Source organism: Pleuronectes platessa, chromosome 19, assembly GCF_947347685.1.
Source record: "Pleuronectes platessa chromosome 19, fPlePla1.1, whole genome shotgun sequence".
Lineage (NCBI taxonomy): Eukaryota > Metazoa > Chordata > Actinopteri > Pleuronectiformes > Pleuronectidae > Pleuronectes > Pleuronectes platessa.
In genome coordinates, this window is record NC_070644.1 from 6633718 (window position 1) to 6647998 (window position 14281).

General features: G+C 43.4%; 1 protein-coding gene across 5 annotated transcripts; it reads left to right on the top strand.

Annotated features, from left to right (window-relative positions):
* The first annotated feature begins 1033 nt into the window (after window positions 1-1033).
* On the top strand, window positions 1034-13306 carry egfl7 (EGF-like-domain, multiple 7). 5 transcript variants are annotated; one of them, XM_053411433.1, is made up of 9 exons: window positions 1034-1577; window positions 5658-5911; window positions 6425-6547; window positions 8155-8267; window positions 8558-8653; window positions 8745-8939; window positions 10464-10540; window positions 10911-11073; window positions 12789-13306. In XM_053411433.1, exons 2-9 carry the CDS (start codon window positions 5832-5834, stop codon window positions 12806-12808), a joined length of 867 nt encoding a protein of 288 aa, XP_053267408.1. In that variant the 5' UTR covers window positions 1034-1577; window positions 5658-5831; the 3' UTR covers window positions 12809-13306. The 5 variants fall into 5 exon arrangements, with proteins under 5 accessions (XP_053267408.1, XP_053267409.1, XP_053267411.1 ...); XM_053411434.1 differs by lacking the exon at window positions 1034-1577 and adding an exon at window positions 2683-3203; XM_053411436.1 differs by lacking the exon at window positions 1034-1577 and adding an exon at window positions 2683-3178.
* The last annotated feature ends 975 nt before the right edge of the window (window positions 13307-14281 follow it).

Genomic DNA, 14281 nt, shown 5'->3' on the forward strand with positions numbered 1-14281 from the left:
GGACAAGCTCCACAACTCTTAACTAGAATGGTACTCAAAGCACACACACACACTTTCACCACAGCCCAAGAGTCTCCTTATGAAACCACCTTTGATTTCACTCTATGATTTTTATTTGCATCTGCACGGGGAAAAAAACAACTCATATATATATGCCTGGGTTTTTTCATCAGGATCCATGAATTATTCTCTGAGAAATCAATAAAAATGTTCAAAAACATCTCACAACTTTAAAGTAAATATGGGATATGACCCATACTTGTACCAAGACCTAACAGTTCCCTTAAATTCTACCAAGCTGCACCATATTTCACATCCTCCCTTCAATATGACTGATGTCATCAGGATTAATGAATATAACCTGTAAAAACTCCCTTTTTCAAAAGGTTTAAAGAACATTTAAAAAAAACACTCATCAGATCCGGGTTGCACCAAAATTGAATGGGAACCCATCCTTCAGCTAAATCTTGTGGAAATCCGTCCTGTAGTTTTATGCGTATGTGTAAACAAACCAAACAACAAACAAACGGACGGGAGTGAAAACACAACATCCTTGGTGGAGGTGAATAATTTGAGAGAATTTGTGAATCTGAGAAGCACCATCTGACCACATGTTTTTTTGACAGCTCTTTGCTTCAGTTTGAAAGCGGCAGAACAGCTAGAACATGTTGAAAGAGTGTTTTTGATTTTGAAAAATGAATTCACTCTCTATGGAAACTGCACTTTCATGAGTGTGAAGAGGTATTCCGAGCAAACAATGAACAACAAGCGTAGGCCATTATCCAGATCAGCACATGAATATCTTTTGCAATCCACAAAAACTGTCTGAGTGTGGATGAGTGACGGACGGTCTGTCTCTGAGCTGCAACAGAAGCTCACAGCGGGAGGAGGAGGGAAACCAAACTCACTCCTTATCAACGTGTTTGGCTTTAACAAGCGGCAATTTGACAGATTTGATCTCCCAGTGACCTTAAACGCTGTCAACATGAGCCTATACGAGCAGCCGCTGAGCCATTAGCGTCAGTATGTGAGACTACAGTGAGTGGGGTTCTATCCAGCTCAGTTAATAGAAATAAACAGTTTATTCCTGTGTGTCCTCTCTGGACTGTGAAGGACTGTGAGGAGCCTCTCGCTGCCCTCCTTCAAGATGTCGGATTGCCCCACAATGGTGGTGGTGGTGGTTGTTGTTGGGGGAGGCAGAGACATGCTTCAAAAAATCAGATTTGCGAGGCGGTTTGAGCAGGATGGAGAGTGTTTGTGCAGGAGTGGGGTTTTATCAGCGGCGAACACTCACAGGAAGTCCGCTTTGGGATTGTCCGTCCAATTCCTGCGTTCCACAGGAAGCCCTGCATAAAAAGCAAGTGAAAAACGCCCAAAGACATTTCATTTGCCACCAGTCCAGTCACCGGCAGCACCTCGAAGCAGCCCGAGAGCTCCTTTTTCCACATGAAGCCACCGAGAAGAGCTTTAAAAGACACTGGCACCATGGAAGAAGCCTCTAATGCACCGCTCCGGCGGCTCGAGCCCAGGGCCGCCGCTCAGCCTGCCCACGCACCCGATGACCCCATACTGCGAGGGTAAGATTATTCTCTAATTTACTGTTTATTCATCTTATTTCACGCTTTTCAAAGACTTCGTTCATCTCCAGGTTCATATGTCAAGTACAATTTTCCTTTATACTCAATTTTCAAGAGGTTGGAACGTTTCATTTTGGCTCTCGATCAATTATTTTGATGGAATACTGTTTATTGATACATGATTAGGAAACAATCACATGTTCAGCTAAACAAAACTAACAAGCTGATCATATAAACCTATCCACAAAGGTCAGATACTATAATGTAGGGTCAGTCCTACAGTGCAACACTGTTGTATATAATGCTGTCGATTTAGACTCTTGTGTAACAGTGGAAGAATCATTATGTGCATATTCCTGCACTATGTGTGCTACTGTAAAATATACTGCTGTGCCACAACAGATCATCACACATTTCTGTACAAATGTGAGAATTGACATTTAATTCAGGGACTGTGAACTGTAATCCTTTACTAATGGGACTAACAACCAAGTAGTATTAGTACTCTGCACGGGTTAACTAAAGTATGACATAAATACAGGCCTAACTTCTTCTTCTTGGATTGGTATTACATTTATTCATTAATTCCAGCCTGTCTAATACTAATTGAACTGATTGACCTTAAGCATAATTAAGGTTAAGCAAGGAGAATGATGGGCACATCAGCAATGACCACAAAAAAAAAGGAAACACCATAAAAGCTATTAATGAAATTAATTCAAAATAAGAAATTGACAACAAGGAAGTGTTTTATTCTAAAAGATATGTTTCTTAAAATTCACTTTCCAAGCAACAAAAAGAGAATTCAAAAAAAGTACGGTAACTTTGAAAAATACTCACTTATTAGATTGGAGGTATTTTAGGAAGGAATCCCATAATGGCCAGTAAGGTCAAGAGGAGTGTCCATACTGGTCATGCATACATGTTCAACAATTACAGCAGAATCATTCTGTATCAGTGCGACACAGACACATGTCCAAGAAAATATTTTATTTTATTTCTCTCTTTTGATGTATTTTCTAAATGCACCGGGATTTCCCTCTCGTTGAGGGATGAACACACACACACACACACACACACACACACACACACACATAGACACACACACAGATGAACTTTTCTGATGCTATTGGCAAAAGTGTTATTGCGATGCCAGAATTGATATTTTTTTATTGCTCAGTCCCATTTTACATCAGCTTCGTGCGTAAACCCCCCTCTGCAGTGACTCTGTACTCGACAATCAGCCCATAAACTCAGTGCTGGAAACGTCTCCGCAGGCTATAAATAAAGAAGTGAGGTGCTGACGTCACAGGGGGGGTCCTCAGTACAGGCAGTTTGAGCTGGGACCCTCAGCTGGAGCAGCACTAGTATAGTAGTAGTAGTAATAGTAATAGTAGTAGAAGTAGAAGTAGACGTAGATTTAGTATCAGGAGGAGGTGCTTCCATCACCCCCCACGCTGTGTGAGTGTGAGCCGCAGGACAAACCTGAGGAGCAGCGGACTCTTCATCACCGGACCCTCACACTCCTGCAGCGGATTAAACCGGGACCCTCTCTCCGCCTCATGCTCTCAACCCCGGGGTTCGGGCTGGATTCACTGTAGGTGAAGCTGATCGTTCACGTGCACGGTTTGTGTTCATTCATGTCTCCATGCATGCGCACCCGCGGATATTATTGGCATGTGCGCGCGTGTCCTGCAGCATCTCTTCATGGTCAGTGAAGGAACGTGTTTGTTTCTTTGTTTGTTTGTTTTTACAATTGCGTATATTTCTTTATTCGAGTTCGAGTGTGCATGTAACTTTGCGTGCGTGTGCGTGAGACGATGCTCAGAGTGAAGTGTGTTGCTCTGAAAGTATCCTGGTAGGCAATGTGCAGGACTGTAAAACAGCGCCCACTCGTGGCGAGTATAATGAGTACATGTGTCTGTAGAATTTGCTCCTTATGAGTCATTAGGCAAGAAGCCAATTAATCCAATGTCATTTAAAACCAAAGTCAACAAATTCTATAACAAAAAATACAAAACAAATACATAATAAAAATGTAAAGTCATGGAGAGCAGATAAAACAATATCACTTAAACATAACTGCTCGAGTAAATAATAAAAGAATCAAATAAAAGCCCTTTGGTAAAAGTACATTTGAGAAATCAATAAAAAAACTTCAGGTCTGATTTCATTTTGTAAAACTATTCCAAAAACTATTTAAAACTATTCTTATCCCCTAATTTATTAGGCTGAGCAACATTAGTTATTTGATTTGTGAAGAGTCACATGAGTTTTTAATGTTTGCACAGCTTCACATTACATCATCATAATAAAAACGCCTTAATCCAATCACACAGCCGAGGTATTTTTATACGCCACACCCATATAGTATAATCTTCTCTGGGGAAAAAGTTTCGCCATGCAGCACCTTGTGACACTGCCAATTGTAACACATGTGCACTCAAGCGCCGCACACACACACAATCACACACACACACACACACACACACACACACACACACACACACACACACACACACACACACACACACACACACACACACACACTTTGTCTTCAAAGCCCCCTCCCGCCCCTCAAACTCCCACTCGCTGCAGTAATTTGTCAATGAACACCGGCTTTAGATGTGCGTGTCTCCAGGCGTCGTGTCAGAATGGGATCAGAGGGACATGTAGACTCGTCCACTGAGGCTCAGCATCACCTCAGATGAGTCAACCTGCCAGCACACCGGTTTGCCTTAATGCCGACGGTGGAGGTCATTCTGTTAGGGGTTCTGTTAGGACAATATCGGAGCAGGTCCAATAAGCTGAGTGTGACACTTACTCTCCCTCCTCACAAACAGCCTGCTCAGCACTTCTTTTAATCCTGTAAAGTATGTAGCAATCTAATGTGGAGTGAAGGCATCCGGAGAGTTCTCTGTCTTTTGTCCCTGTCTTTTGTCTTTTCGTCTCGGGGTCGGTGCAGGTACAGGTCAGCGAGAGTTCAGCCTCCTTTTTGTCCACAAGAATTCATGACTGACTCAGGTTCAGCCACTAAAACCAAAGTTCTACATCTTTTACTCTTGACTTTACTCTAACTCAGTCGATCCCAACAAGTGTCCCCAGCAGCATGTTATCTTCTGCTGGGGTCCTGTGTTGCCTTGTGTGTGGTGTCAACATTAACCTCACCTAGCTGAGCTGTGGACCTCTCCTGAGATCAGCTCAGAAAACAGATCTTTACTGCTGCTCATAAAACGCTTTCAGACTTGAGGATGTAGTGCAACTAAACACGTACGATCACGCCTCCTAAAACACACTCTCCGTTTTATAGACTTTAAAATGGCTCACGAGGGAAAGACACTGAATCTATGATGAAAATAAAAAGTTAGAAAGAGGTTAGAATTTCAGAAATGAACAAATGATGGCAAACTGTCAAAGATTATAATTTAAGTGTAAAAACTAAACTAGGTATGACCAAAGCAGGGAATGCTAATAAAAATAGTGTTGTAATTCAATTGTTGGTTGGCGTTTTAATTCAAAGAAAAGTCCCACTTTAGAGTATAATCAAAATAATAACTTAATAATAAATTTAGTTTTATAACAGCTTTAAAAAGAGGAATTACAAAGTGATGACACAATTGATAAATAAAAGATCTGGGGCTGCAGGCTTCGGTTCATATGGGGCCAACACTTCTGCTCTTTCTTTTAAAGTGATCAGTAAAAACTGACAAACCACTGCAGCTCTTTTTAATACCATGGTGTCACACTGCACAGCTCAAATTCAACTAATGTGAGCCCATTTTTCATTTCACAGTGTGACGTGAAGACTCCCGCCTCTTTCACTCTGATTTAATGTGCACTCATGCTTCTGAGAGTGGTTGCATGGTCTCACAGACATGACACAGCTGACTGTCACTGTCCATCTCTTCACTGCTCTTCAAAAGAAAAGGAGTTTTGAACTGTGGCTGCAGAGGAGTGAACTTTCCATTTATGTTTCTGTGGGAACTTTTTAGGAGCTGTCCACTTGTTCACCTCATTTCTCAGCTCAGACCCCTGATGTGCCAAAATCTGTCCTAATCTCTCGCCTCCTCTCGTTTACAGGTAGCTGGAGTCGTAATCCTCCTGGAGGAAAACGTTAAGAGACGTTAACTTCTATCCAGCAACCCCTCCCTCCTCCTCCCTCGCCTTCATCCTCCTCCTCTCCTCTTCCCTCCAACTGGCCCTGAGACGAGTGTGAGAGCCGGAGCGAGGGGGAACGTGGGAAAGAGGAAGACGATGTACCAAGCGCTGCTTCTCTCCTCCTCCCTCTTCATCCTCCATGTGATGGGCACTCCCCAGTTCTTCGCTCACCACGGGTAAAGGCTCGCTCACTCACTCCTCTTCCTGTGTTACTTTCAGACTCGCTCTGTTTGTTTCAGCAACGTCTTCGCTCCACTCAACATTCTCTCCTGCCGGGAATGTATACAAATCGGTCAAATGACATTTAGATATTTAAGAGTGCGTTGTCTCTCGGGACCACAGCTCCGGCGGCTACAGGGAGAGTCCGCGGGCTCACGCTGTCACTTTCAAAATAAACCGAAAGGTCAAGTGGAGCCGAAGAGGTCAAAGATCAGCTCTTAACTCTGACACATTCAGGAGTGATAACATGGGTTAGTCAGGAGCAATTAGGCTAAAATCCAAAAGAAAAAAAACATTGACAGTTTAATCTGGACTTTCTCAAGCTTTCTGAATCCTACAGGAACGATCTAGGATCCAACCGTCCCTCACGAAACGTCTCGTCTCAACCCAGATGCTATTTGCAGCCCAAACTCTGAGCTCCAGGTCACTTTTTAATGTTTGATTCTCACGTCTCCCGTTATTCTCTGCAGGAGGAGGGTGTGTGGCCGAGACCTCCGGCACAGCGTTGTCATGGCGACGGAGTCCTACGTTGAACCGGTGCACAAGCCCTACATCACCGTGTGTCAGGGGCATCGCCTCTGCAGCACTTACAAGTAAGACGAGCTTCTCTCCCCATGCACTAGCACAACAAACACAACAAACACACACGGAGGTGGACACACACACGGATAATGTTGGCTGAACCGCACGTTCAGGCGTTCAGGGCACATGAGGACTGCGGTCAAAGCAGTGTCGAAACTCTGTTCTGATGAAGCCGTGATAAGATGTTTATTTGATGAAGAGGTAAACATTGCTCTACATGTTTAGGACGGGAAAGAAGCCATAAATGGATCTTGACTTCCTCACACACACAAACACACACATCCACATACACACACAGGTCTGCTCAGCTATCCTTATTAGGACTTTGCGTTGTCTTTCTTGTACAGTCGAACCAAAACCTTATCTCTAACCTTAACCAATTCAAACCTAGCCTTATCCTAACCACAATTCATATCTTACCATAACTTTAACCAGGACCTCAGATATTATGTTTTTTTGCCTCTTCAAAATATGCGATTTGTAACCAGTTTATGCTGGAAAATGTCTTAAGTCAACGCAAAGTGAACTTATTTGTCAATTTTCCTTTATGTTCAGGACATAGACAGGATTTAAATGCTGTTTCCTTGTGATCTCAGGTGTAAATATATCAGTAGACATAAGTACATAGTATGAACTCATTGTACAGTTCAGAGGACATTACATTGGCATACATTGGTAACATAGTTACTATTTGGCTATCGTTAACATTACTAAACTTAACCTTTACCTGAACCTGAACATAACCTTAGCTAAACCAGCACCTAACTTAACCTAACTTTTAAAAATGTCTTTACATTTAAAATGTAATGATTTGCTTGTTGTCCCCATAAGGAAGTCCACATATGTGCTAAATAGATTCAGGTCCCCACAACATGAGTAAAACCTGGACCACACACACACACAGACACACTAACGTGTTTCGCTCAGAACTGGGTCATGATGGCACATATTTGGGAGGAATCTAAATATTGGGTACTTTGTGTAACTATGGGAAATGAAGGGCCGGCCTGCAGAGACTGCCGCTCTGTTTGTTTTGGACTGCGTCTCCCTCCATACTTACAAACTCTCAATCTCTCTCCAGCTCTGATGCTTTCTAGCTCCCCCTCCACATTCCCTCCATTTTAATCCTTTTTTTTTCTTTCTAAACTCTTCCCTGACAAACCAAAGTTCACTTTCACTTCTGAGTTCTTGTGCACACTGTGTGGCCAGGTCTCAGACACTTACTCTAATCCCATCGCTTTGCTGAAACGGTCACTTTGACTTTTAGTTTTTAACCTCTTGCCTCAGTTTATCACCCTGCATCTCCTTTCGCTAACCAAACATACCAGAGTCCCAGCAGCCTGCAGCAAATCTCACATTTTACTACTGACTTTGCATCTCTCCTCCTGCCCCCCCCTCACTCCCTCCCTCCATTAACATTTCATCTCTGAAACACTCAGTGGTTTCTGGATTCCACTGAATTCCAGTTCTTTCATCAGTGCCCTGGCAGCCCGACAGAGCGGGGGGGGGGGGGGGGGGGGGGGACTGGAAGGGTTCCACCTCACACATGGAGGCGCTGATAGCGTGATTACCCAGAAACCCCCTAATGTCTGCTGGTGTCTGTGTTTTGTCTCCGCAGGACTGTGTACTCGGTGGCGTACCGGCAGGTGAGCCGGCTGACGTCACCTTCCCATTTCTACCCAGAGTGTTGCCCGGGGTGGCGGAGACTTCACTCTCCCAACTGCAACCAAGGTAACACAATGCTGATCCATTTTGGGAAATTCACTTGTACCTTAACATAAAGACTGGAGCCAGAGACAAACTGCTAGCCTAGCTTTATCTCAAGGTAACAATGAAAACTCATTTCATTTTAAAGCGTACATTTTGACAGGTTATAGTTTGATGTTTGCCTATGACTATATCTATTAGCAAATTAGCCATTCTTCAGTTCCCATAATGTTCATCCAGCTGAGAGACAGTCAACCACATACTCCCAGTGAAACCACAACTTTCCCACACTTCCCTTCAAATGTGTCTTACAGCCGTGTGTGGACAAACCTGCGTGAACGGAGGAACCTGCTTAAGACCCAACCAGTGCGCCTGTCCGCTGGGCTGGACGGGCCACCAGTGCCAGTCAGGTAAACACACATTTACTTGCACAACCACATGAGTTCCGTGTGCATATTCCCATACAAAAAAACTATTTCCCCATCTTTCCCTTTCTATCAGATGTGGACGAGTGCAGCGAGCGGAGGCCGTGCGACCAGGAGTGCGTGAACACAGCTGGCAGCTATCGGTGCACGTGCAGGCACGGCTTCAGGCTCGACGGAGACGGCCGCTCGTGTCAAAGCCTCCCTCCTCCGCCTCCTCCTGCGACGCCTTCCTCCCCCACCCAGGCAACAGTGGGTGGCCACACCGACACGGGTAAATGATCTGACGTGTTGCGGCCTTGGCGTGCGCTCACACAGTTTGTGTCTTGCAGCAGCAGCAGCAGAAGAGAGGAACCCAGCCAGCTTCGCGGTCCATTATTACTTTTGGTACGCGCTATGCCACTCTCAACTCGTACCGTGAGTAATAATGCACTGCGACTGGTGCAGACTCCAGACAGATGACTCGTGGTCTCAGGGACCAGTCGGACTCAGCGAGGCAAACATCTGCCTCTAATAGAGCTCCCATGCTAATACAGACATATTTCCATCCCACACACGCCATAAAATGCTGCAATGTTGTCTCCGACCTAGTGTCTTAGCAACAACACAAACCTCTCCTCCACCACGGCTACGTTGACCCCAGGTCAGACTTCTTTTTTTAATCCCTGTTCTCAGTCAGCTTTGTTGCTCTTTTGGGAATTTACTCAGCATGAAATAGAGAAGACTTCTCTCAAATCTTTTTAACCTCACAGGGATGTTTTTTTTATTGTGAGTGACTGTAAATCTGAAGGCAAGGCTGACTTGGGTAATGTCAAAAACAGAAAGATATATTAGTATATAATAGTGCCAGAGCGCCAAATTTCTCAGGCTTGGCTTCAAACTCCCTCATATTAATCAGCGTTAGGATAAAATCACACAAAATACAACTCCTCAACTGTAATGAAACGGCTCCCCCCCCCCCATGACTCGACATGATCAGTATTGCGGAGTCATCAGAAAAGGCACACAGAAAGAAGGGGGTGATGAATATGACAGATTTCTCTACTTGTTGAAAGCGGTGGATAGTTATCAGTTGGAGTTTCACCGCTCAGCACTCCGTAAAAAAAATGCAAAGCTGGTAAGTGGAGATGTTTCGCTCGAGGCTGCAACACTTTTATCTGCTCACAGATGTTTGAAGAGATGTAAGAAATGTAAACACAGGTTTAAAAGCAGACCCGACGCTTTGACACTGCCCCGAGCTGCTGCTGGAGGAGGAGGAGGAGGAGGAGGAGGAGTGTTGGACAACATTTCTGTCTCTCCATCTTCCTCTTTTTCACCTCCACGTCTCCCTCCTTTTCACCCTGCTCTTGGCCAGCGCTTGTGTTCTCATTCCAGCTCCGTCAACCCCTGTCTGCTGGGGGTCACTTCCAGACAACCCCTCCTCCTCTTTCTACGTTCTTTTTCCTTCTGACCCTGTTTCTCAACTCCTTCTTGTCTCATTAATGGGCCACATCTGGGAGAGATTGAGCCACGCTCGGTCTGCTTCCCTGCAACCGAAAGAACGGACGAGTCCTCCTCTATTTCTAGTGACCCCTCTCTTTGGGCTTGTGTATCAGCTTTTTTCGGCCCGTTCACATATCCGCTCTGTGCCCTGAATTTCTCTCTGACCTCCCTGCAGCTCTTGGGGCCTTTTTCCTGGTTTGTAGTTTTGAAACATTGCAGTGACCATGAATCAAGAAAGAAGACGGATTGCTGAACACAGGGAACTTCTAAGATTTAAACCTTGATGTATATGTCTGTATTTGTTTGGTCTGCACAGATGGAAGTTTCAGACAGGTGGAGAACGTGACGGAAGAGGTACAGAGCCTGAGGGAACGAGTGGAGCTCCTGGAAAAGGTAATAATACATGAACAGGTTCACACACACACACACACACACACACACACACACACACACACACACACACACTCTCACACTCACACACACACAAACAAAGCCACCCACCGTGATTCCCCCCAGTCGTGCTCCCCATGAACACCTCTGATCCTTATTTGATGGTCTTATGTAAAATTCTTGTTTCAAACCAAAGATTCTTTGAAATGCCAGACCAGCCTTTTAAAAAGTTTAATGGCTTTTTTTCTTTCATTGAAATCCCGTCTGTGTTCAGTGCCAGAAGCACAAAGGGTAATTGAGTTTTTTTTTTTTAGCTGCTTTAGATTTTTTATTAGTTGTTTCTTCCTCTCCTCCTCTTCCTCACACCGTGCAGAAGTTGCAGATGGTCCTGGCCCCCTTCACTAGCTTCTTCCCACTATCGCTGGACGAGGGCGTGTCCGAGAGGCCTACCTTGCTGTCCCACTCCTTCCAGCAATTGGACCGCATCGACTCCCTCAGCGAGCAGATCGGCTTCCTGGAGGAGCGCCTTGGCACATGTGAGTGACCGCGGGCTGATCTTCGGTGGTGCACGGATGAAATCGTAGAAGTGAGAGGAGGGAAAACCCGAATTTTAGTTGAGCGCCATTGAAACTTTGTGTGCTTCCAATTTAAAAAAGATCAGAGAGCAACCTTAAAAAAGATCAGTGAGTAAAAAGTCAAATTCTTCAGTTGTCTATAATTGAATTAAATCAAATGTTGTAAAACTCAGATTAATAAAAATCCAATAATATGATAAAATATTGTGCCTGCACTGTAAAAACATTATTTTGGCTGTGATTCGTCAAACGGTTCAATCAAAGTGTATCAAACTATTAGTGAAATCAAATATTTGCTTCTTAATTTGAACTTCAGAAAAAACATTAAAGATTCTTTTATATTATTTTTGGTCGTAAACCAAAAAATATTGGAGAAGTTCGACCTGATGAAGTCACCAAAAGAAAAGACTCACCCTGAGGAGTCTACACAAAGTTTCATGGCTTTCCATCCAGTAGATGTTGAGACATTCACAATATACTACAATTATCAACCTCATGGTGGCGCTAGAAGAACAGCAGAGGACCACCAGGTCTGTAGGAAAACACTATGTTTCAAATGTTATTCTGCATTCGGCTATTTCACCATATTTTCAAATGATCACCAGACAACATAAAAGCTGTGTACTACATGTGAGGATCAATGGCACTTGATCTGACCATGTTATATCTTGTGTCTTTTTCTTTTATGAATGTTTTCCTTATGCACCAAGTGGAGTGGCTCTATACATTCCGTTATATCACTATAACAATAAAGCTTTTCTATTCTATTCTATTCTAACTATAGGGGAAATTTAAATAACTCTGGGACTGGATAATCCTTCAGGTCGGTCGTATATTGAATTGGACCTAAATTTAATTTATTATGGTCTTTAAAATATCTTTATAATTTGTTGCAAACGTGTGAATATATGTAACACAGGCCATCTAGTTGGAAAATCTGTTATCAATCATCTTTAGACCATTTATAGTCAGAACATTGTTTGGCTGCAGTAACAACTGAAGCTGTGCTCCCAGCTCAGCCAAAAATATGAGACATCTCATCCCACAAACAAACATGTCTTGACAGTCAGAAGCAGAGAGGAGAGGAATCTAGTTTATTACATGGTTCAGGGAAATAAAATACCATGGTCATTTTCTCACTGACGATTTGAAAGAAAATTTTATCCACAGTGTCATTATTATGTTCTTCTGTGAGAGATAAATATGAATTATTGCCTTTTGCACGTTTGGCGGCCGCACCTCATCTGTGGAGAACTTGCATGCCCAGGCTCATGGTTTGTGCCTCAGGTTCCCAGATGGCGTCGTGCCAGGCCACTGTTCGTGTTCTCTGGCGTTGCATCGCGTGAGGCACCTCCGGGACATCTGATGTAGACATTTCACGTGTCGCTCGGATGAGTCAGGGAGCAGCATCGTCATCGCTATCGCTCAGAAAGAGATGCACCCGCGACTCCTCCAGGCTCAGCGAACACTGGAGTCCTACATATGAGCTGCCTTTTGTAAATGAAATGATAAATTATAGTGGGTTTATCTCGTATATGTCTTGTTTTTCTTTTAAATGCTGTAAACCCTTTGGGATCCTGAAATAAAGTTTGATTGAATAGGTATGTAATTCATTCAAAAAAAAAAAATTAGCAGAATTCATTGTGTTAACCTTTTCCCCCCTTCTCCCCCTGCAGGTTCTTGCCAGGAGAATTAGCCACAGAACATCATCATTCTCAGACGTCTCCCCCCAACTCATGGAAGAAGCACCACAGCATCCAGTGTGTGTTTGTGTGTGTGTGTGTGAGAGAGCGAGAGAGGGGATGGCAGAAAGCCGACACACAGCCTTGGTCTGTGTGTGTTAACACTGTGACGCAAACGATCTGTGATTTTCCTTATTCCCAACAGATTCATTTTACTTTTCTCATTGAATCACTGTCAAATGTGTGATTTGGTAACTGTATCTGTATCTGGGTCAGTTTCTCCCCCTGACATCATCCCTGTAATGTCTAAATCAAACCTGCCTGAGGGGCCAAAGGTGAAAGTGGCCACTTTGTCCCTGTGTTTGTTTTGCATCGGTGCAGCTGTGTCCTCTGTCGGAGCGCCGGGGCAGATGTGGACATCTGTATTTATCTATTTAACTTATGATTATGTTCAGTTAGACATTTGTACCTAGTTTTGTAACATTTTGTAATAAAAAAAGTCTTAATCGAAACATGTGTGTGGATCACTGAATAAGGTTTGCAGATATGTGATCATGTCGATGCTGCTGATATAAGATAATACAAACTCTCCATGCAGCTAACACAACACTGCAGGTCTAACACTGAACTCGACTATATATTCTCTAAACAGAGGTGGATGAAGACTTCAGATGCTTCACTTAGATAAAAATATCAGCACTGCACTCTAAATTACATTGTGGCTCAGGAGGTAGAGCGGTGCGCCCACAAACCATAAGTTGCCAGTTTGATCCCAGTCTCCCCCATTTCCTGTGCCTAAGTGTCCTTGTGGAACTAGAACGTCACTCAGTAGACTGCATACCTCTGCCAAGGCCCAACAGTCCCCTAATGAAACCAGATCAATATCGACTCCTAAACCTGCCCCAAGTTTTTTTCATCAAGATCCATTAATTATTCTAAGAAATTAAATTAAAATGTTAAAAATCTCACAATGTAAAAGAAATAGGGGGAAAAAAAAATCTCCGGGTCACGTCCCACCCCTCCACAAATATTTATGGGAGTCAATCAGTAGTTTCTGCATAACTTTTGTGTGTGGTGCTTTAATGAGAAAACATTCTGGTGGTGTACAAATCAATTGGAAATAATAACAGAGAAACACAAAAGACGATGCTTTGAATATTTTTAAAGGAAAATGTCACAACGTTCTAGTAAATCCATAAAACTTAATTCTTGTGAAACAGGCATTGGCAGACATTTGGAACTTAATAGAAAAGTAAATTAGTAGGAAGGAAACATTTGCAAAGTTTGAAGGATGCAAAATGTTTTTTGTACCGATTTTTTCAACCTTTCACACAGTGCCTCCATGGGCAGCCCTTTCTTTTCCTATTATGGGCAATTTGAGGTTTGGTATTTGCCCAAGGACACTTCGGCAGACTAGGGAAGATTGAGTTTGTACCAGCGACCTTCTGTTCAGAGGACAACCTGCCCTAACCCGAGCCATAGTCTTT